The 24,644-nt window shown below is 39.0% G+C and overlaps 1 protein-coding gene and 1 pseudogene across 7 annotated transcripts in view; one reads left to right on the plus strand and one right to left on the minus strand.

Annotated features, from left to right (window-relative positions):
• LMO7 (LIM domain 7) overlaps nt 1-24,644 on the minus strand; it is a 231,272-nt gene that overhangs the window by 124,327 nt on the left and 82,301 nt on the right. For all 7 annotated transcript variants that reach the window (XM_058276567.2, XM_023584944.3, XM_058276576.2 and 4 more), the window contains exon 2: nt 6,065-6,135. In XM_058276567.2, the coding sequence (XP_058132550.1) occupies nt 6,065-6,135 (71 nt within the window). The remainder of the gene's footprint in view (nt 1-6,064; nt 6,136-24,644) is intronic.
• LOC139436594 (caspase-3-like) overlaps nt 23,178-24,644 on the plus strand; it is a 34,481-nt pseudogene continuing 33,014 nt past the window's right edge.

The following is a 24,644-nucleotide window of genomic DNA, read 5'->3' on the forward strand; positions in this document are numbered from 1 at the left end:
TTAATATGTTTAGTGTCTAAAATTCCTATGGTAGTCATTTCAAATAATGCTAAATTACCTGCAAAATAAATAGAATTTAACAATAAATGTTAAGATGAGAAAGTTCATGAAACAGCAACAAGTCAGTATCAATGTAATTCATAGTCATCTTTTTTGGTTACTTCCAAAGAAGTGACATTCCTTCTCTATGCCTGTCAGATACACAATAATAATTTTTCTACAGTGCTGCAGATTTTTAGTCACCACTCTTAAAGGATGTAAAACTTTCACGGATTTTATGGATCACATTTTAGACAGCTGTGTTTAATACTTGCCACTCTGAAGAGTAATGTACATATCTTTTCACCATTTTGTATTATATTCTTTGAAAAGATTCCCAAAAGTACAGTTACTGGGCAAAGTGACCATGAAGTTAAAGAGAAAGCATACAGATGCCAACCATAAAACACTGCCGTGAAGAAAAAGGAGTTTAAAAATTTTTAATTATCTTTATGAACTTAAACCTTTACATCTTTGTTTTACTATTGCTGGGTTATTAAGTAACATGGAAATCAAAGTTTGTATTACTTCAAGTGCAGAAAAAAGTGTTTTTACTACTTAAATTTCAAAAGGCTATCACAATGAATCCAGGTCAAAAGATAGTGTTGGCATCCTTGAGGGCTGTTTGTAAGCAATTGTCCTCCTCAAGAAACACAAAACCAGAAAAAAAAGAAAAAGGAAAAAAGCCTTCACCATCATACACGAGGCTCTGGCTTCATATGGGAGCCTGCATTGAAGCAACAAGGGCCCACTGCTGTCACTGGCACACTACACCTGAAAAGCACCCAACTCTAATTAAAGGACAGAGACCTCATCCAAATGAGAGGTAACAGAGTTCTCCATCTCCATCTTGTCTGATGCCATTAGACACCAGTATCCCACAGTAAATTAACAAGAGCATGTTTTTAAATAATTTCCATTCTTCTACTGAGTGTATTATTAACAAAATGTTATGGTACTCTTAGGCAGACAGTGTAGTGGTCATGCAAGGCATAAATGGAAAAAGGACTTCTCAAACTAATAGGTGAATATCTTACATATGGTACCAGTGAAAACAATTTTCTCAACGGAGTAAGCCACGCACGCAAAAAGGCATAAACTTCTAATGCACAGCTGACTAGGGCACAGCAAAGACTTGGACTATTCCAGGGATGGGAAGTGTAAACTAATCAGTGACATAACCAGTAAGACTATCTTCAAATAAATCATCTTACTTCATAAGAGGAATAAAGACAATTTTCATTTCAATATTTCCAAAATTGCCATTATAGGATGAGTAACTGCGAGGTGACTAACTCATGTCACTAGCTGGATATGCCTCAACCAAATATAAGAAGAGAAATGATTCTGCTAGAACCCTAGAGCAATAGAGGATTGTGGATATTTATGGAGTGGCAAATCTTTTTTGTTTTTTTTTAAGTGTATTGTAAGGTAGCCCCAATGAAAACTAGGAAACACTGAATACAGGTTAAGGGAAGTGCATTTGGCTCAACTGATAGAGCATCCACCTATCACATGGGAGGTCCAGGGTTCAAACCCAGGGCTTCCTGGCCCATGTGGTGAGCTGGCCCATGCGCAGTACTGATGCATGCAAGGAGTGCCATGCCATGCAGTGGTGTCCCCCACGTAGGGGAGCCTCATGCACAAGGAGTGCACCCCGTATGGAGAGCCGCCCCAAGCGAAAAAAGTGCGGCCTGCCCAGGAATGGCGCCGCACACATGGGGAGCTGACACAGCAAGATGACACAACAAAAAAAAGACACAGATTCCCGGTGCTGCTGAAAAGCATACAAGTGGACACAGAAGAACACACAACAAATGGACAGAGAGAGGAGACAATGGGGGTGGGAGGAGGAAGGGGAGAGAAATAAATAAATAATAAATCTTAAAAAAAAAAAATACAGGTTAATGAATACTATTATTAAAATTCATAGAAAATTATAGCAAGGAGCTGATATCACTTTAGAGGCTCTTTTTTTTTTTTTTTTTTTTTTCATTAAAAAATGCCCAGGTTTACTTGCATGCTGATCCAGGCAGGGAAGAAGGCTAGAACAGCTTTATAGACTCTTGTTGATCCTTTTACTAATTAGAAAACCCAAGATTTGGATTCTGTTCCCATCTTACTGTTTAGTAAAGTCAAGCAAGACTAAGAGACTAAAGTAAACAGTAAAAGAATTACTATAACAAACTTTAACCAAAGAGTATTCTTCAGCCCTCACTAGATCCCCATGAAATAAACTAAATAAGGCTAGGATGATTAAGAGAAAATACTAACTTCCACAGTCACTCAAATTAAAAGGCAACAACTGTACATAACTACATAATTATGCTTTTTACTCAGATGTGTCTCTTGTCTGAAACCCCATGGCTGAAATGTCAGTACAGTGCCAACAGGCTGAAAGCTATTTAATAAGCTCGTCTCCAATTCTTGACTTTGATTTTTCAGGATGCCATTTCAAGAAAGATAAAAGATTGCTGAAATCACTAGGAAAAAAAACACATTAAGAAAACTCTTTAATGGTGATAATGAGCCAAGATGCCTGGAGATGTTTAACAGACAAGAAGCAGACCCTGTATTTCAGAAGAATCAGTATTTTTCTGGCAATGAGCCAAACAGAAGTCTGCCATTTCCTACAAGAAAATGAATTTGGATTTCAAAAATATCCTAATTATGTTTCACTTAAAATTGAGTTCTCTAAAGGGTAAAATATCCTCAAAGACAGACAGCTTACTATATGTACCATCAACTTAGAAGTCAGGACTTATAATACCAACCTCTGAAAGGCTGATTTTGTTTCTTCTTAGGCATAACTCAGGCAGATGTGCTCACAGATGGTGGGGTCTGCTTAATCTTTTCATAGATTAACCAGCTAATCCTTCCTCAGTTTTAGATATATACAGAATATAGTTACCTGGGCTTTTTTTTTTTTAACTCACTACCTTTTGGATTAGTACACCTTTGTTAACCAGTGACTATAAATAATGTGATTCAAAATTTAGAGAAAGAGGGAAACGGACTTTGGCCCAGTGGTTAGGGCGTCCGTCTACCACATGGGAGGTCCGCGGTTCAAGCCCCGGGCCTCCTTGACCCATGTGGAGCTGGCCCATGCGCAGTGCTGATGCGCGCAAGGAGTGCCGTGCTACACAGGGGTGTCCCCCGCGTAGGGGAGCCCCACGCGCAAGGAGTGCACCCATAAGGAGAACCGCCCAGCGCGAAGGAAGGAGCAGCCTGCCGAGGAATGGCGCCGCCCACACTTCCCGTGCCGCTGACGACAACAGAAGCGGACAAAGAAACAAGATGCAGCAAAAAGACACAGAAAACAGACAACCGGGGGAGGGGAGGGGAATTAAATAAATTAAAAAAAAATAAATCTTTAAAAAAAAAAAAAAAAATTTAGAGAAAGAATTTTTTCAATACAAATATTTGCAATTTTTTGATGTTTCACAGTAAACTACAATTGCTGATTACCACCACTTAATGTTTATTTAAGCTACTTTGAAGAAACATTGATTTCAAGTGTAATGGGTTTTCCAGTAATGTATAAAATTCCAAATCACTGTCATTCCAGTTAGCAAACAACCTAAGATTAAGTTTTTATAAGTCTGTGAATTAAACTGACTTTTTCTAAATCAATATATCTCTAAACATGTGTCTAAAAGTTTATTATCACCATTAAGGCAAAACCTATATATTTATTCTAATATTACTGCCTGTGGTCAAAACAGTTTTTCATCAATTCTGAACATCCTCACTGGTAACAATGTGCTCTCCTTTCAGGGTGGATATAGCATAAGAAATCACCTCAAGGGAAGTGGATGTGGCTCAACTGATATAGCATCCACCTACCATATAGGAGGTCCAGGGTTCAAACCCAGGGCCTCCTGGCCCATGTGGTGAGCTGGCCCATGTGCAGTGCTGTTGCGCAAAAGGAGTGTCATGTCATGCAGGAGTATCCCCCACGTAGGGGAACCTCACGTGCAAGGAACGCGCCCTGCAAGAAGAGCCGTCCTGTGTGAAAAAAGCACAGACCGCCCAGGAGTGGCGCCACACATACAGAGAGCTAACGCAGCAAGATGACACAATAAAAAAAGACACAGATTCCTGGTGCCAGCGAGAATGCAAGTGGACACAGAAGAACACACAGCGAATGGACACAAGAGAGCAGACAATGGGGTGGGGGGGATGGTAAGAGGAGAGAAATAAATAAGAAAGAAAGAAATCACTCAAATATTTCAGAGCCAGAGCTAGTGTATAAATTGCATTCTGAAATAAAAAATAGGTTTCACTACAAATATATTTGATGAGCTAGTTATGGAGGCAATGCACACAAAAAGGGGGACCCCTAAAACTGTTTTGAGCAATAGGTCATCATGGGAAGTACATAATGCAAAAGTGACTTAAAAAATCATCTCTTTGGGCTCAATTCTCTTACATGCTTAAAAAAAAAAAAAAACTCAGTGCTTGATAGGTACCTTTCCCCCATAATCCCAGTTATCTCCTCTGCAGGGGCTTTAGAATTGACATGAAAATGATTTTGCTACAAACTTCTAAGTAGCACATATTCATTGCTAAGGTCGTTTGCAAGCCATTTGCCTCTTCTCAAGAAGGATTGCCTTTTCCCCCTCCATCTTCTGAACACAGTAGTATTTAAATCATACAATTTTCAAGTCAAAAAAAGGAATTTCTTGTCAATGACCAATTGGACTGACAAAGTGGACTACTTAAATTTGTTTAAAGACTACTTGGCAATGATGATTCTGAATATGACATCAAAAGAAGACAAGAAACATCCCTAAAATGTCATCTGTGACCCTTATGCACATGCCTACCATACTATATATTAGGATGAACCACATGAAATTGACACTTCTGCAGGTGTCTATGGTTGCATAGCAGCAACTCCACATGGTTCAACTTAACATTGCCCTAAAACAAAGCAGTTTTATCACTTACTCACAGAGCTCATGAGATAAAGACGACTATCCACATCGCCATATACCAACAACTTACACCTATGCAAAGTCTGATAGTTTATAAAAACCTTAATATATGTATTATTATTGAACTTTGCAACTCAGCCCCTTGACTGCTGATCTTTGTTGCAAACAACCTCCTTCAAAAGGATAATCAAAATCATCTGAGTATGGCACAAACACTCCCAGTGCTTACATGTGGGCAGATTCCATAAATACCTGTGCGATAAGTTGGAATAATTATGTTCATAAATATGGGTGGGTACTCAAGTACATTCTTATAATTTATTTGCTTACTTCTGCAACCTGCACCTTGACTCAGAATTTTATTCTCACACTTAACAGGCCTGTCATACACCTGGCAAACTGTACTATGTGTCCACTGGAGAATAAAACAGTACACTAAACATGCAATATAATCCTCATACCACCAATCACAGCGCCAGCATGTTTCATTTATGGTAACCAAAGCCTGGGAGGTGGTTTTCAATAATATCATATTAATTGGACGAATGGCCCATGATTCAAATTGATATTAGTAATGTAATAACTCCACTTAAAGCTTAAAATTTTACTACTGCCTAAATTATTCTCCAATCATCATTTCATTAAGAAAAAAAATTAAATTAACTTCTAAACTAGGTAATTCCATATGTTAGAATATTCAGAGTAAGTGATAGGTGGTGAAATGTAAAGAAGTTTCCTCCTCAACTACTCACCCCAATTGGCCCATCAAGTAATAATAGAATCTTTCCTGTTTACTAATTAAAAATAATATATATTTGACCAGTAGTACTTTTAGATACAGAGACTGACAACCTCTTCCCAACATCTTGTGCTGTGGGGGTGTCAGTTTGCAGGGATCAAATCTCACCTGAGTCCAAGAACACCTCTCTGTGACTGAGGCAACCATGGCAGGGTAGACATCTCATAGCATGCACGCACAGTCAGACACACACATACACATGCACTCTCACACCCGCATGCCTCGCACTTCACACATGCATGCATCTTTGCTTTCGAATTATGTTTAAAATGCTTTAAATACTTACTCGCACAACAGCACACCATTTTCTAGAGATGCTCGAAAATCCTTTGTTTCAAAATTCTTCTCCGTTACTGCCTGAAAGATAGATTAGGGCATTCATTTTCTCTTAACCAGAGAGAGCATAAAATCAAGGTCAATATTATATTAATTTAAATACATTTAGTATTACACTTGAAGGATTAGTATACATCAGCAAATATTGTTCCACAGAGGAAATGAGGTACTATTCTGTGTACAAACAAGGAGGTTAACTATTTTAATATGAGCAAATAGTCATACAGGTGTTTTTTGTGTGTGTGTGGTTTTGTTTTCAGGAGGTACCTGGGATTTAACCCAGGACCTCATACATGGGAAGCAGGCACTTGGCCATTGAGCTACATCTGCTCCCCAATGAGAGCTGTTTTTTGTGGGTTTTTTTCCCATTTCTTTGTATTTAGGAGGTACCAGGGATCAAACCTAGGACCTCGTATACAGTAAGAAAGCACTCAACCACTTGAGCTACATCCACTCCCCAAGTGTTTTCTTTAATGCAACCATTTTATTGAATGCTAATCAAAAGCTAAAAGTTAAACTGTATTTCCAACATATTTTCTATAAAAAGACTATGGGTGGTATTATATTCTACTAAGAGGAAATAAAAACATGTTAAGAAAAAAAAACGCTAAGATATAAAATTGAAATACCAAAAATTATATATATATGCACATCATTAGTTTCAATTCCATCTTTTAATTCTTCAAGTTTCATTACAAAGCTAAATAGCACAGGGCATGACTCTCCTTAAACTTATTCATGAAACAACCCTAATTGGCCTAATTGGTCTAATTGGCCTGTGGAGAAGACTATTGATTCTAGCATAGAAAGGGGAAACAGAGGGGTTAAAATTACGAATATTTTAAGCAGGTCATTCCCAAAGGAAGGCTTTTACATATGAAGAGACCACCTTCTATCCAGAGCTTTTATGCCTAGGAGGAGGAGCAGTTGGGATAGGAAAGGGGATTGCACAGGGGATGAACCTGGGGCTGTGGTGGGAAAGAGCTGAGCCAAGCACAATTCCTGGTGCGGAGTCCCCTTTGCTGTGAGCACGGGGCCAACTGCAGTGACAGATGCCCTAAAGATGTAGCCACCCCGACTTGAGAGCAGGAGATCTGCTTCCACCTGCCACTTCTGGGAGAAATATGTTCCTAGAATCCTGAATTGGGAACTCACTAATCATAAATCCCAGGTCAGCTGCAGAGCTCATCAAAATAATGCTCCACTACTCCTGCCTCTCTCACCCACAGTGCCATCTTTACAGTCCCACCTTGTATCCTTCTGCATCTTAATTCTGCATCTTTCCACATGCCCAACAATACATCTATAGTCTAACAAAATAATAGTTACTTTTAGGATTAACGTTTGTTTCTCATAAAGTGGTTCTACAAACAGACAGGAGCCTGAACCAGTAGACGACATACACAGGAAGAAATACAAGATGTTTCCGTACACTGCATTAATCTATAGAAGGGCTACAATGTTACATGAATTAAACATTTGCTGTGTGTCTCTATTACAGTCAGTGTGCTAGATACTAGGTGGAGATAAATAAAACAGGTGGCTCTACCCTCAAGGAGCTCACAGCTGCATAGCACAAGGTTTAAAAGCACAGTAAAATACATTCAAAGAGAATGGTATATTCTTTTAGGGATAACCTTGAATGGCCCATGGATTATCCCAGATAACCTGTTTACAAAATCTTGAATTTGCCACCAAATAAATCCAAAACAAACTCAAGGTGATCGCTGATGCTAACTAGTGAAAATACACTAACATCTCATCTCTTTGGAAACTCCTACCCAAAACCAAAAATATGAAAAGGGCTCAGAAATATCCAAAGCAGATGTCAGAGTCTACACTCAATAGCAAGAGGAAAGCCCACAAGGGCCACCAACACTTAATTACCCACCACAGAAACAATATGAGAAGTTCCCAAATCAACACTGATTAGAAGCAACAACTTAGGAGACAGAAGGGCTGAGCCCTGCAGACGCAGATATTGCAGTGGAGAGACAACGGTCATCTGCAGGGGTTGGGCCAACAGAGATGGAGGAGTATAGTAAGTGACATCATGGAAAGCCAAAAGTAAATTCAAATCCCACTTTCACTGTCTATTAGCTATGTGATTCTTAAGCAAGTTTATATAACCTCTTTAAACCCAGTCAACTTATCCGACACCTACTTATTAGTTTTGTAATGTCTGACATGCTGTGCAATCAAGTATTTGAGAGCAGCTAACACAAGGATCTGCTTAACTTCATCACATCATTGGCCCTGAAGATACTACTCTGACAACACTCCCCAATAATGAACCCTCAAAAGAACACCAGTGCACAAAAAGACAATAAATGGGCAAGATCAGACACGTAGATTTCAGACCAACCCCCCCATCAAAATATCAATGTGTAGTTGTGTTTATATGTTTTCCAAAATCTAAATAATGAGCTCAAAGACTCCACTTATAAAGTATTAAAGATGGAATATACAAACTAAGCAAAGATATTTAAATAGTAGTCTACATTATTAAGGATATAGGCGTCTGGCTCATTCTGTCCACTATTGATGGTACTGTAAAATGATATCACCACTCTGGAGGGCAGTTTGTGATATGTGTTAGAAATCTAAAATATGCCCATGTTGGCTCAGTATATGCAGATCGAGGAATTTATACTAAGATGACAACAGGACAAGAATAAAAATATAATGACATCGAGGACTTGTTTCACAGCATTATGTACGGTACCAACAATTCAAATATCCTTAATGGCCAGCCATAAAAAATCAGTTACAATTGGATACAACAATAAAATAGAAAGCTACATGAAATTTAAATTCATAGCATGAAAGCATATTTATTACTTGTAAAAAAAATACTGTTTTAGTTTCCTGGATGCTAAAATAAATACCATACAATGGGTTGCCCTAACAACAGGAATTTATTAGTTCATAGACTAGAAGGCTTGCTTCCCCCGGGCATGGTATCTTCGGCTGCCTAACAGTCTTTGGGGTTCCTTGGCCTTTACATTACATGGCCTTGCATGTAGCGGTGTTTTCTTTCTCTTCCAGGTTCCACTGACTTTCAGTTTCTGGCTGCTGCCCATGACTCCCTCTCTCTGTAACTAATTTCCTTTACTTACAAGGACCTCAGCCATAATGGATAAACCCTAACTCAGTTTGTCCACACCTTAACTAGTAACATCTTTAGGGAAGAGAATTTGGCTCAACTGGTAGAGCGTCCCCCTACCACATGGGAGGTCCAGGGTTCAAACCCAGGGCCTCCTGACCCATGTGGTGAGCTGGCCCACACCCAGTGCTGATGTGTGCAAGGAGTGCCATGCCATGCAGGGGTGTCCCCCTCGTAGGGGAGCCCCACGCGCAAGGAACGTGCCCTGCAAGAAGAGCTGTCCTGCGCAAAAAAGCACAGCCTGCCCAGGAGTGGCGCCACACACACAGAGAACTGACACAGCAAGATAATGTAACAAAAAGAGACACAGATTCCTGGTGCCACTGACAAGAATGCAGGTAGACACAGAAGAACACGCAGTAAATGGACGCAGAGAGCAGACAACTGGGGTGTGGGGAAGGGAAGGGGAGAGAAATTAAAAAATAACTAAATAACATCTTTAAAGGTCCTATTTACAAATGGGTCACACTCACAGAACCAGGCCTTTTGTGGGTGACATGACTGAATCCCCAACAATTACTATAGTAATAAAGTAGGTTATAATCCCAATTTCTATAACTTCTTAAGTATTACATAAATCATTATGGAGTAAATATATTACTAGTAACTAATTCTAAGTGGTAAAATTCTACTCAATGTTATTATTTTTTGCTTATTTACATTCATTAACAACCAACAGGTGTTTCTTGTACAATAGATAAACAAATTAATTCATAGAAAAAGGGTGACTTTTTAAAAGAGGTCAGAATCGTAAGATTTAACCCAATTTCCTATATCTCCTACACCTAGAGGAGAAAGGAAAACGGAAACACCAGTTTCTGTGTTAGCTACTTTTTCTCATTACCAATACAATTCACACAATCCTTAAGTTTAATAATCCTTACTATTCCCTTTCCACAATTGAAAAAAAATTAAGGCTCAGAAAGTTCTCACTTTTTAGAAAGTTACAGAAGTAATATACTAACTAATACACTATTCACATGGGAGAGAAACCAAAAACCTAAAGCATTTTAAGAGATTGTCTCAACTGCCTGAGATATTAAACTGCCTTTTAAACTAAAAGAAATTAAATTATCTTCAAACTGTGTTTAGAATTTTTCTACCTAAATTAGTGCATTTTACTTTGTAATGAGCCCTCAAAAAAATTGTCCATTGCTAAGGGCATAAATGGGAACATCAATAAGTAAAAACGTACAATTAACATTTTTCTCCCCAGAAAAAGACAGTTGTTGTCTTAAATCATGACAATGTTATGTGCATGCATGTGTGTGTGTGTATGAACAAAATATGACATTCTAAACTTTAAAATAATGAAAATTCTCTTTAAATGTTTTAATATTTTTTTCAGGCCATTTTTTAAATCAATATTACAAAATATTCATAGTGCATATACCAGCTTCCCCAACCTCAATAATTTAAAAAAAATCTGATTGAGAAAAGTAATTGACAATTACTATTAATATACACATATAAATAAAAACTCACTCAAGATCCTTCAAAAAGTTAAATTAAAGGAAAAATTGTTTTCCAATTTTTATACCAAAAATTTTAAAAAGCATTAATCTATAGTAGGCATTTTAGGTCTATAGAAGCTGCCTTGGCGAATGCATTCTTTAAGAGCACACCATGGCACAACTCTTCCATTGAAGGGTGATAACAGTCGGGCTCTGGAACCTGTGTTTGAATCTCTGCTCTGTCACTTCCTACCCGTGACACTCGACAACTTACTAAACTTCTTAGTTTTCCCTCCCGTGTACTGGAAACAAAGAGTACCCATCCCACAGGGATATCCTGAGAATTAAATAAGACAATGCATATGAAGCTCTTGGCATATGCCTAACTCACAGAAGCAGTCACAAATGTTGGCTACTATTATTAGCTGTAGAAGAGTCATCTTAGCAAATAAGCCCCTCTTCTGCCAGACGTAACATCCTTTAGTTAAAACAAGAAACTGTGTTGACACATTATGGAATTCCACTAGACTATCTTCTGTATCCTAAAAACACTGCAAAATATATATATATATGGATAAAAGACTCCAAGACATAGCGCAATTTGTTTAAAGCACACACAAAAAATATATATTTTAAGAAGAATTCAGTATTCTGAAAGAAATTCCAGGGAAGCGGATGTAGCTCAAGTGATAAGGCTTCCACGTACCATACAGGAGGACCTGGGGGTTCGATCCCTGGAGCCTCCCGGTGAAAAAGAAGAAGAGAGAGCATACTTGTGCAGAGAGCTAGTGCCACGTGGTGAGCCAACTGCCCGCGCAGCAAGCTGAGTGCCCATGTGAGTGCCTGCACAGTGAGCTGAGTACCTATGCGAGTGCCCGTGTGGGGGCCAAGTGCCTGCATAGAGAGCCAAGGGCCCGCACGGTGAGCCCAGTGCCCACACGGTGAGCCAGTGCCCATGCAAGTGAGTCACGTAGCAAGATGACAACGCAACAAAAGAGAGATAAAGGGAAGAGTCAAGGTGAAGTGCAGGAGAAACCAGGAACTGAGGTGGACCTCTCTGCACATCAGAGATCCCCAGAATCAAATCCTGGTGAATCCTAGAGAAGAAAAAATCGAAAAGAAGACAAAAAAAAGAAAGAGATACAGAAGATCACACAGTGAATGGATTCAGACATCTAAAACAGCAGGGCAAGGGGAGGTGGAGGGAGAGGGGAAGTAAAAATAAATAAATCTTAAAAATAAAAAAAAAAGAAATTCCAGAATCTTGAAATAACAACTGCTTGACTAATAGTTCTAATCTAACAATTACTCATTAAGTTTTTCAACAATTTTGAACTTTAATTATTGGCAAGTTATTTAAGGCGTGATACATTTTACATTAGGAGGCTGTGATTCATATCAACTAAATAAACAGAGAGCACATATTTCCTACTTAAGTTATCAAAAGTAAAAACCAACAGAGGTGACCACTATGCAGTCAAACAGCCACACCTTGCTTTCTATAAAATCTCGTCATTTTTTTTTTTTTACCTCTCTGCTCCTTTTACATATTTTCCTAACTCAGTAAAATAAAATCATTGCCACCTGAGATCATTTCAGGAGCAATAGATCAGAGAAGACCCGGCGTGCAATACTGGGCCATCTCACACTACATATTTCTAAGTCACTACTCAGTCCTCTAATTTTTAAAGGGGTGAGAAATAGTTGTCCTGTCTCTGCTTAGCTGGACATAAATAAGTGAAAAGATTTTGACCCCTCAAGAAAATGTAGGGCTTATTCTGCTCATTAGTCCGTGTGCACTGGTCAACCATCAGATGGAAAGTCTCAAGAAGCCAAGTACCGGGCTCTAGGGCGGATGCTTTCTGTGAAGTTGCAATTAGTCCCTCTGAGCATATTAAGGGCGGAGCAGCACGCCCAAGAAAACCCTGCTGCCAAACCTGTCTTACCACCTGTAGCCTCCAGAGAAGTCTTTAATATGACACTTTTAAAGGGCAGGTTTTATGGAAGACAATATCTATCAGCAAAATAGGCAATAAGTGCCAAGTTCCCAAATTTCAAAAACAATTTCTGTTGCCATGAAATGTATTAATTCTCTTCACACCCTTTACTGTTTTGTTTATGGTTTAATTTTTTTGCTGGGTTAGATTTCCAACTAATATAAGCAACAAGTTTCTCTAAAGCTCCATCTCTCAGTTCCAATTCTGACCACATAATCCACATGATTTAAATCCCAAGCATTCTGGGAACTTCTCAAAGACCACTTCATACCAGACTGGTTATCAGCAAAACACTCCGCAAGTCACAAGCACTCACCTCGTTTAAATTTTTCAATTTCTTTAAGAGCCTTTAAAGATTGCTGGAATCCCAAAAGCACACACTGCCATACTGTGTAAATCACAGTACAAAACCATTATGCCAGTTTGAACTTGTTTTAAAAGCAGGGACGGAAGGTTTGCCCACCAAAAAAAAAAAGAAAAGGCTTTAAATGCTTCAATGGGGCTCACGATTGATTCCAAAATAAGTTATCTACTAATTAATTGACCAGCTACTAGATATTTAAGATACAGACATACCATCATCCCAATCATTTCAACATAATTATTGGGGGGAAAAAAATCCCAAAGACCTCTTAACTTCAGAAGACACTGTGGAGCACAAGATCTACATTGTAAAACAATTCCACACAAGGTGAATCGGCCTCCATTTTCCACTCAAGGAGAGAAGTGAGTGTTCACATATAATCACCTGACAATGAGATAATCCACATAGAGCATGGAGTTCTCTGTGAGAAGCCCCAGGCCATTCTATACACATCAAGTAACTGGCATGCTTTTCAGCTGGTCTCCAAAGCTTTCAATGAATTTAAAACATCCTTCTTTCCTTTCTTTCAATAACTTCAATTTTGAAGCAACCATTATATGGCACCCATGACTCCACAAAACAGGTAAATATCTTACTATGAATTTCATGGGACATCTATATCATTATTTGTGATACAATTATTTTTGCCAGATTTCTTTGGCTACCTGTGTCAAAAACATAAATGCAAGGACTGTGCCTCACAGTCAAATGCATTAAGTAAAAAATAAATATACAGGAAACGGACTTGGCCCAGTGGTTAGGGCGTCCGTCTACCACATGGGAGGTCCGCGGTTCAAACCCTGGGCCTCCTTGACCCGTGTGGAGCTGGCCCATGTGCAGTGCTGATGTGCGTAAGGAGTGCGGTGTCACGCAGAGGTGTCCCCCACGTAGGGGAGCCCCACGCGCAAGGAGTGCACCCGTAAGGAGAGCCGCCCAGCACGAAAGAAAGTGCAGCCTGCCCAGGAATGGCGCCGCCCACACTTCCCCTGCCGCTGTAGATAGCAGAAGTGGACAAAAGAAACAAGACGCAGCAAATAGACACAGAGAACAGACAACCAGGGGTGGGGGGATTAAATAAAAAATAAAATAAATCTTTAAAAAAAATAATAATAAACATGATTTAAGCAGAATATATGTTTACCTACTAGCTCTGTACTTTCTCAAGTAAAAATATTGAAAAGGTTATTGTGTCCTCCAAGTGAGCTAATTCAATACTCCTGGAATAAGAAGGGATATCCAAAATGGCGCCCTGAAACAGAGAAGGGCTATCTCATGATGAATTTCTTTATTGCCGCCACTTGACCACATCACCTAAACATTCTTCCAAATACCAGACAAAGCAGACTTTTCACAGTGATTGCCCAGGACATACTTTCTTTCCACTTTCTCCCTTTCTCCCAGTTTTCTCTTCATCCATTCTGCTCCCCCTGGCAGTAGGAATCTATGATGGAGGTTACTGGGGAAACAACTCTGCAAATTTTTAGAGACCAAGCAAAAGGTCTCATTAGGAAATTTATCTGTTGTAAAACATTGCTTCCTTCCTGGCTCTGATAAATTGAAAGCTTTTTTTTTTTTAATTCTATGTTCAAATCACTGCATGCTGTATGAATCTAAAAAGCCTTAATTAACTACCACTAAGAAATAAAGCAATATGTTGGTTAAAAAAAAAAAAAAGAAAAGGTTATTGATGATGTTAGAGAAGCAAGTACTACCCAAAGGATGGGTTCTGCCCTTTTTAAACAACCCTAGTAATGTATCCCTCAAAAAACAGGGGGTAGGGGAACTAGGAGTCAGAGAAGCTGAGACTCACTGTGCAATAAAGCATAATAAAGTTTGTCTTCTCACTTCTCGAGGCCGCAGTTTCCTCAGCTATAAAACAGGAACCTGGATAACGACATTTATTCTATTTGCTTTGTGCACAATATTCCTTAATCTTCACAGCAACCCTATGTGGTAGGAGGTCTAATCTCCAGTTTACAGATGAGGAAACCGAGTTACAATAAAATTACATGACTCAAGGCCTAGGTTAGTAAGTAGTTCCCTGTGTAACTGCACTCTGAATGTCAAGTGAGTGTCTCTGAAAGTACTGAGTGAATTCTAAACACAATCAGGGTCCTACTTTGCCGTGCTCATGCCATCCCTTTCCACACTGCATACCCTCAAGGGCAGGACTGTCTTACTCAACGTCTCCTTGGTTTAACTTAACGTTAAATCAAATTTATTTTCCTGTGAATATATGCACTTTCAAGGAAGAACAAGACAACAAAAGACAAAACTGGTGGTTAGGAATTGTCCCGCATGGCACTGCAATGAAAGATACACGCCATTATACATTTTGTCAAACCTATAAAATTGTGCGGTGCAAAGTTTAAACTATGATGTAAAATACAAACCATGGTTAGTAGCAATGTTTCATTATGTGCTCATCAATTGTAACAAATGAAACAATAATGAAAGATGTTATTAGTGGGAAAAAGGGTAGGAGGGGGAAGAGATGGGGTATATGGGAATCCCCCTATATTTTTGATGTAACATTTATATAATCTAAAGCATAAAATAAATAAAATACTGATGGTTAAATTTCAGGGGGTATGTGTTGGAGGCAGGTGTTTTGGAGAGAGAACCTGCCTCAGTTTCTCAAAGCACTTTATTAAAGTTACCTTCTGCTGCACAAGAGTGAGCCCATACTACTTTTGCCAATAGCCCAAGAATAAAACCACACAAGAGCCAATGGAAACAAGTCACTTTTTGAAAGGGAATATACTTGGATGATACCTTCAAAATCAAGAGTTTGTTACCACTATTGCTTTGCTACTTGGAAGTTTTTCCAGACTATGTTAGAATTTAACTTTCTATTCAAACATTCTGTCTTAATTTTAAATAAGATAATAGAAAAGCATTCTTCATTCACCCAAAAGTCATTTAATGACTACCTAAATACACATCCCTCATCGTGCAAGACACTAGGAATAAGAAGGAAAGAAGCAGCAATTTGTGGAAATTCATCTTTAAAAGTCTAGCCCTGTTTGGAAATGTGTGGCTAGAATGGCATTTTAAACTTGATTACAGCATGTTCTTCGTAAGCTTATATTGTATATTCAGCAAATAGCATGGTATTATACAACACAATAGTAGGACATAATTCTCAAGTCACTAGCCTCTATTAAGATTTAAAATTGTACTAAAGAATATTCCAGGGCATACTAGGACTATTTTGCCAATACTAACATCATTTGATAGCAAAACCAAAGCCAACTCTCAGTCTTCCAAGATATGGTAATTAGAATTGCACAGATCACTGAATTCTAAATGGAATCCAAAAATCACATAGTGGTCAAATGTCTAAATATTTGTCCTGCCCCACTGTCCCTTTTAAGACCTTTGTCTCAGAGTGGATAGTTTTAATTACACCTCCCACTTCACCTCCTCTTGGGAAGGGCCAAGTCTTTACACAGCCAGCTCAGAGGCGAGGGAAATAGGCAATAAAAAGTAAAGTTCCATGTTTTGTCCCTGGTTAATTAAAGGCCAACTCTCTTTATAAATATTCAGAACTTATACTCAATCACCACAAAACCAATCAATTGGCCGAGGAGGGTGGGGAGGATATATTTAAAAGTAATTTCTAGTCCAGAAGAAGTGGCCCACTTTCTTAAAATATAATGCTACAATCAAACCTTTAGCTTATGGTCTTAAATTCTTTTCGTTAAACCACAATTATTAACAATCCAAAAATGAACTATAACTGAAAAGAACTAAATAAAACCAAGAGAAGAAAGGAAGACTTGCTCCAGGGCTGACAATAATTGATGTGCCAGGTGGCATCAAGATACAAAGTTCAAAACAAGCCTGAGCCCTATTAGCAGCCAGTAAGTTTCCTGAAAACATCACACAAAAAAGTGCTTAGTTCTAGTAACAATCACAAAAGCTACTCCTGAAGAGTAAATTACATTTTGTCTATAAGCACAGCTCATACTTCAACTTATGCTATTGCAGACAATAAGGAAAATATTCTGAAGTAAAATGGTCTAGCAAATGTCTGGTCTTGTACATAAATTCTTTTCTACATGAAGGAGTTTTTAAATAGCACACAAGACACAGGGAGATGTGAACATCCATTATCAGGATATTCTAAGTATACTTCAAATGCTTAATACAATCATGGGTTCTCAAGCATAAAAAGATGCTGTTTTATTGTTGTTTTTTCTTTTGTAGAAATGGCTCACACACACATGAGCAAGTCTCAACAATTACCTGCTTATCTCCCTGTGAATTACTATGAGAGTCTTCACTGTGGGAAACATTCATTTTGGGAATGAGTATGTCTGTATTATAGGTGAGAGTCACTATTTATTTTATATGACTTCAAAATGATAGTTATACCCTAGTTCCTATGATATACTTTTTTATCCAGGATAAGCTTAAGAATAAGGAATGGAGTTAAGGTGACCTGTTTACACAAGAATTCCCAGTTCTTAATGGATTCTTGATGGATACCTACTTCAAGCCAACATCAGTGTAGTCCTTCTGGCACCCACAGGTAAACCTTCTTTCAATTCAACAATGAATTTCTAGGAAGCAAATAGATAGATACAACTCTTCTCAAGAGAAATGTAAATGTATATCCACATAAAAACTTACACACCATATTAAGCATCATTCATGTTAGCCAAAAAGGGGAAACAATCCAAATGTCTAACAACAAATGAATGGATAAACAGACTATGGTATAACCACACAATGGAATATTGTTTGGCAATAGCAAGGTATGAAGCACTCACACATGCTACAATATAGATGAACATTGGAAACATTATGCTAAGTGAAATAAGCCAAGCATAAAAGATCAAATATTGCATGATTCCATTTATATAATGCCCAGAATAGGCAAATCTGTAGAGACGGGAAGATTAGTGGTTGCCAGGCACTAGGGAAAGGAGAAAAATGGGAGTGACTGCCAATGGGTAAAGTGTTTTGTTGGGGAAGAGGGGTGATGAAAATGTTCTGACAGAATTGGACTCATTTGTGGTTTCCCTACACATGGTTCTTCTGTGCTTTCTATTTGAATCTATAGTTAGTACTAGACTTGATAGGTGTGTGTCCAAGAAACTTAAAATCTTTGGGCTGTCCATGTTCCAGTTGGGGCTTGAATCTCAACAGAGTTGCAACACCTACTCTCCAGTTCATTGGACACACCCAGGACAACTAACTATCAAGGAGATGATTATGGACAACGACCATCCCAAAGAACAGAGAGAACAGCAACTGCAAGCAAGATAGTCACATCTATCAGCCCCATGGGATCTAAGGGCCCTCTCAATTAGAGGTGGAGCTGGCATCACCCTCCCAGAATCCTCAGGATTGGGGAATGAATGATAGACTAGAGTAGGCTTACAATTATTCTACTATAAACTTATTGTGATTCTAGCAATGGAAGAACTATTATCATTGATATGGAGGCAGTGGCCACGGGGAGGATCTGAGGGGAGGGAGAGTGAAAAATAGGGGTAATATGGAGGCATCTTCAGGACATTGGAATTGTCCTGAATGATGTTGCAATGATAAATACAGGTCATTATATATTTTGTCAAAACTTTACAAAATTGTGTGGGATAGAGTGTAAACAATAATGTAAATTATAATCCACATTTAGTGGCAATGATCCAATATTGTAACATTGTCCATCAATATTGTAATATTGTAATATTGTCCATCAATTGTAACAAATGTACCACACTAATGAAGGATGTTGTTAATGTGGAAAAGTGTGGGAGGTATAGGGAGTGGGGCATATGGGAATCCCCTTTATTTTTTATGTAACATTCATGTAATCTAAAGTATTTTTTTTATTTAAAAAAAAGTATTTTAAAAATGTTACGAAATTAGGTGATAGTTGCATACTCTGAATATATTGAAAAGCACTTAATTGTACACTTTAAAGGGCAAATGCATGGTATGTGAATCATATTTCAATAAATACATTCTTTAAAAATTCACTAAACTGTACACTTAGAAATGTGTACACTATATTCTAACTCGATAAACATGACTTTTAAAAAGATAGCTACAGATGGCCTTTCATAGCATCTCATACCTACTCTCATACTCCCTGTACAAAAGAAGTTCAATAGGGGAAGCAGATGTGGCTCAACTGATAGAGCGTCTGTCTACCATATGGAGGGTCCAGGGTTCGATCCCCAAGGCCTCCTGACCTGTGTGGTAAGCTGGCCTATACACAGTACTGCCGCACACAAGGAGCGCCATGCCATGCAGTATCTTTATATATATATATAAATTTATAACAAAAACTACTACATCGGAGAAAATGTGGCCTTGATTTTGACTATTGTAATAGTGATGTTGAATTAATTTGCCTCTATTTATGGCTACTTCAGGTTTATCTAATGCTTATTGTGATAGGGAGAGAAATAAAATTTTTTTAAATTTTTAAAAAGTCCAATAGAAGTTATGCTGAGTTATTCCTGTATGCTGAATGCCTTACCCTGTGAATGCCCCAAAAAAGTTTATATATGATTTTATTGGAATATATGAATTTATTGGAATAGCTCCTAATTTGCAAAGTGGAATATACTCTTCTCCCTCATACCCAGAAATATTTTAATACTAAATTATGAACATAGTTACTCCATTTTTATAGTTACATCTATATTTCTGTTTTTAAGAGTCATTTGTGTATTATATCTAAACAATTCCATAGCATTAGGTTTTCTCAAGTGCATTTATTGCCTTTTTTCATAATTCACTGTAATTATATGGTTGCAAAAGAGAAAACACACTTAAAATACAACAAAGAAGGCCATAGTAAACTGCCTCATAGTACCACCCCATTTACAACTCGATGGGAGCTAATTACACTTCCAGTAACAAAATTGCTAAGAAATCAGTTTTCTCCAGACAACATGCAAGAAGGAAATTTCTCTGGAGTAGTGTTCAGCAATCAAAAGGAGCAAAACACTGATACAGACTACAACTTGAAGACTACTTGTTGATGGAGCCATATATAGGAAATAGGCAGAATCTCAATTAGTGGTTGGACTGGGTGGTAGGAAGGGGGAATGACTGAAAATGGGCATGAGGGATTTTCTGGAGATAATAGACATGTTCTAAAATGGAATTGTGGCAATGGTTTCACAACTGTAAATTTAATTAAAATTATTGAATTGTGTGTCAAAACAAGTAGATTTCATGGTAGAGGATTATACCTCAATGAAGCTGTAAAAAAAAAAGAAGGAAATTTCTCATGGATACCTTCTGAACCTTAATAGATCTCAAAGTTCCCAGTCCTTTCATCTCAAAAGTAGATATGCTTAAAATTGCACAAGACATATAATTATTGGTTTGAAACATCCCTAGCCAAATAAAAATTTTACAGCTATTTATTGAAATCATTTGCTTAAAGATTATAAAAGCTGAAGCACTGAGAATGATTTTTTTGTTCTCAGACACATATAAAACCAATATAGGAGTTTCCTGTTAGGATAACAGAGGTAAGTCAGACTCTGCCCATACAACTTTGTTTATCCCAGAAAATACAGGTGCTCTTAAGAGCTCACCTTCACAAAGCCTGCTTGACCTCCCAAGCAGTGCTCCACTTCACCTTCTACTCCTGTCTGGCCATACAGTGATATCACCATATGCCAAATGTGTATGTTTACCCTACTCGCCTAAGTTCCTGAAGGACGTAACACACATGGTCAACCCACCAGAAGACTGCAACCTGTAGACATGTTTTGTTTGGCCCACACAGTATGTGGAAGTTGGGAAATATCACACAAAGCTCTGGACTGCTAGCTTTTCTTTAAAAGAGAAGAGGTCTAGCAGCACTAAGCATGCATTACCTCATAGCCACATCTGGCTGCTCCCTAGAGAGGGACAGTCCCCGCGGTCCCTGTTGGCTTACACCCTGCTGGCTCACGTGCAACACCTGTCTGGCCCCAGCGGGCATATCACTTGAGACTACAGGTTCTTTTCCTTTATATCCTGAAGGCATAGCACAAAGCCTGCCATGCTGTTAAGAACTCATAGTGGTTGACTCAGAACTTAGTGTTTAGTGGAATCACCTGCAGAATTTGTAAAAAGAAAAAAAAAAAAAAAATACAGGTCCCGGGCCTTACTCCAAGAGATCATGAATCAAACAGCCTGGATTGACACCTGGAAGTCTGCCTTCTGCACAGGTGCTCTCAGTGAGTCTTGCTAAGTGTGATCTTTAGAAAGAAGATAGGGACCTACTGCTAAGGTCAGACTTTTCCAATAGGTGTTTTATCTTGAACATGCCTGAAACTAAGGCTCTTATGAGTCTTGATATCCTTAAAAGTAAAAGAATTTGGACTAAATCACCACATTTCCTCTCAGTTTTAAACGCTTTGATTCTTTATCTAAGGGAACCAAGCAAGAAATAGCTACTGTTCTCTGCTACTCCCTGCTGGCAAATATGTGGAACTGCATAGGTATAAAGCCAGTCTTGTAGGAGTGCCTCCTTGTTTTTTGGAGGTACCAGGGATTGAACCAGGACCTCGTACATGGCAACCACTGAGCTACATCTGCTCCCCAATGAAAGCTGGCTTTTTCATTTATTTGTTTTGTTTTCAGAAGGTACCGGGGAAGCAGGCATTCAACCACTTGAGCTACATCGACTCCCCAGCCTCCTCTTTTTAAGCATAACATCCAGATACATTAAAAATACAGCAAAAATAGCTCATTTCAAAGTTAGAAACACAACATCAGGTTATATTTGGAGAAAAAGAAAAGAGTTTGATAGAATGCCACCCTTATTAATTCTCAAGAAGCTCCTGATATGTTTCTATTATACAAAACTGGTTTTAGCAACCATCTCACATATTTTTGTGGAAATTTTTGCACAATAAAGTACACAGTCTATTACATTGTAGATTTGGGACCCACTACATATAAGAATGTTCCACCATTAAAAAAAAAGTTCCAAAATGAAATTATCTGCGTTTTCGGAGAAATCAAACTCCTGACATAGAATGTGATTCACCTTGACTGGGTAAGACTTCTAAGGTTCTTCAACATTCTGGATGATTTCTCTCTCATCAAATAGCACTGGAGCACATGGCTCTGGCTTCTATGAGGCTTATGAGTTTACTTTATGCATGAATTCTTCTCTCCAAGGTTAGAACTACAGTTCAGAAGGGATATAATATGCACAGACAACAAACCATAACAAATTGAAGGCACTTGCCGGAAATGTTTAAACAAAACTGAGAAGGAGCCTCAGCAGAGCGCACTTTGGGTGTGGCAGAATGTGTGGAATGCAGGAGAGTACAGCCTCGAAGACTCTCAAAGACAATTCCTTCCACCTTCCTCCCCTCCGAGAAACTCTGCCGCTTGGCCTCACAGTCACTCCCTCCTTCAAATCCTCTGTCATCTCACCTGCTAGGTGCTCTTCATTCAAGTAGGAACTCTAAACAGGTAAATTCCAAATCTAGACTCTGGTCCTTCCCTCCAGCTTCACACTCACAGCTCCCCTCGGAGCATTTCCTCTAAAGCATTCATACATCACCTCACACCCAGAGTGTAAAACCTGCCTCACCAGCTCACCCAAGACTCAACAAGCCTCCTTTCTCTATTCAATCACAGATGCCCAGACCCAAAATAACAGAATGAACCCCACGGCTTTCCTAGTCCCCCCAAATCCCTATAATTCTGTCCTCCCCAGTTCTGGGAATTCTCCTCTTAAGATTTAACACTTCAATAACTTCCTACTGATTGCTCTGCCTTTTAATCTCTTCCTTATCAAGGTGCACTTCAATGCCAGACTATCACTCCTTTAAAAAATCAAAGAAGTCTGTCACAAAACATCACTGCTCAAAAACCTTCCAGAGGCCCAATTTAGATAACTTCTGAATCTTAACCCAGATTCCTGTGGGTGTGAACCCAGGTAAATAGGACCTGCAGAGATGTTACTTTAAGTTAGGTGTGGCTCAGCGGGCCTTGATCTGGATTACTGGAAGCCTCATAAGGGGAAGAAGCCTCAAGCTGGACCTCAGAGAAGGCCCCGGGAGAAGCCACAAAAGCAGAAAGGAGAGCTCCTCGCCCGGGATATGGGGCAGGGCTTCAATCCAAGGAACCCCAAGAACTGCAGCAAACCAGCACCAGAACGCTGCCGACGCCAGGGGTTAACGCCTTCTAGCCTGGACACCGAGAGCCCAATGTCCAATTGTTACTCCAACGCCAGCTTCCTGGCATTCGTCACGGCAGCTCGGCAAACTGAGACGACACCTGAGGAGTGCGGCGTCCCACCCGCCTCAGGCCTTTTACCCCTTGATTCTCAAACACCAATACTCACTCTACCGAAAAACAAGAACTCTAAAGCTGGGCTTAATCATCTTACCAACTCCAATTATATCTCTTTCCCAAACACCGCTGCCCAAAAAAAAGTTTCGGTGTTCTTCCATATCTTCTCTGGCACTTATTTTCTAAAACACCATCTTGCCCAAGTCACCATTATTTGAGGCATCTTCCCTCCCGTCCTCGACTGGAAGTTTACAAAGGTAGCGCCTCCCACCCCTCGCCCACTGCATTCAACAAAAGGTATTTCTGTTGAATAAAAATATTTTAAGTTCTCTGAGCAAGCAGGTTAAAAATGGCTTCTTGAGGTATACAGAGAAGCTTTAATTCAGATTCAGAGACAAAAGAACACAGATGAGGAAAAGGATTTTGACCTTTTGAAGAAGTGCGAGGTGTGATGAAGAAGAACAAGACGAGGGAATCGCCTGACAGCCCCAGAAGGCAGCCCTGAGAAGCACGGGGAGGGGGGGAAGCAAGCCCAGCCGCCCAGCCTGGCAACTGACGCTCCTCGAGCCACAGTTCAGAAACAGGAGTCGCAGCTCAGACAGATGGTGCCTGCACTGTGGAAAAACCCTCTACAAACTTCCGGCAGAGCAGGAGAGACCTAACTAATGCCTCGAGGAGAAAGGAAAGGCCTAAAACCAGCCTTTAACTAATATTTTCCTCCCCTAACAGGGAGTATTGGAAATTAACATACATCCTGGAACAGAGAACAGACAGAAGATAGAAAACCTGGAGGAAAGGTAAACAGATTCAGTGGAGGTAGTGATGACAACTGAGTGCCACATGAAATAATTATCACCCGGGCCTAAAGCAGAGCCAGATGGCAGCCACGGACAATGGAGACCCACACAGGCGATATGAAATTTTGATGAATTCTTTAATGGCCACACAATGAAAGCCCATTCCAGAAACAGACTATTAATAGCACACATGTCAGTGCTACACAAAAAGACTTAAAATTGCCTTCATTATTTACTCATCTGTATTTGTATGCTTCTTAAAATGTGGTTGTTTAATAAGCACTTTCACTGGTAAGAAAGATGATTTTGTATCATGAATACTAATGTTAAATATTTTAACTGTAAGTGGATATTCCTGGCCATTGTATTATCACAAAAGGCCTGGTACTTCAGCTACCCACACGCTAGACCCAAAATTATAGCTAAAGTTATTGATTAAGTGAGACCCATCCATATGCCACTTTCTATAAATGCCAT

Source organism: Dasypus novemcinctus, chromosome 15 (assembly GCF_030445035.2).
Source record: "Dasypus novemcinctus isolate mDasNov1 chromosome 15, mDasNov1.1.hap2, whole genome shotgun sequence".
Lineage (NCBI taxonomy): Eukaryota > Metazoa > Chordata > Mammalia > Cingulata > Dasypodidae > Dasypus > Dasypus novemcinctus.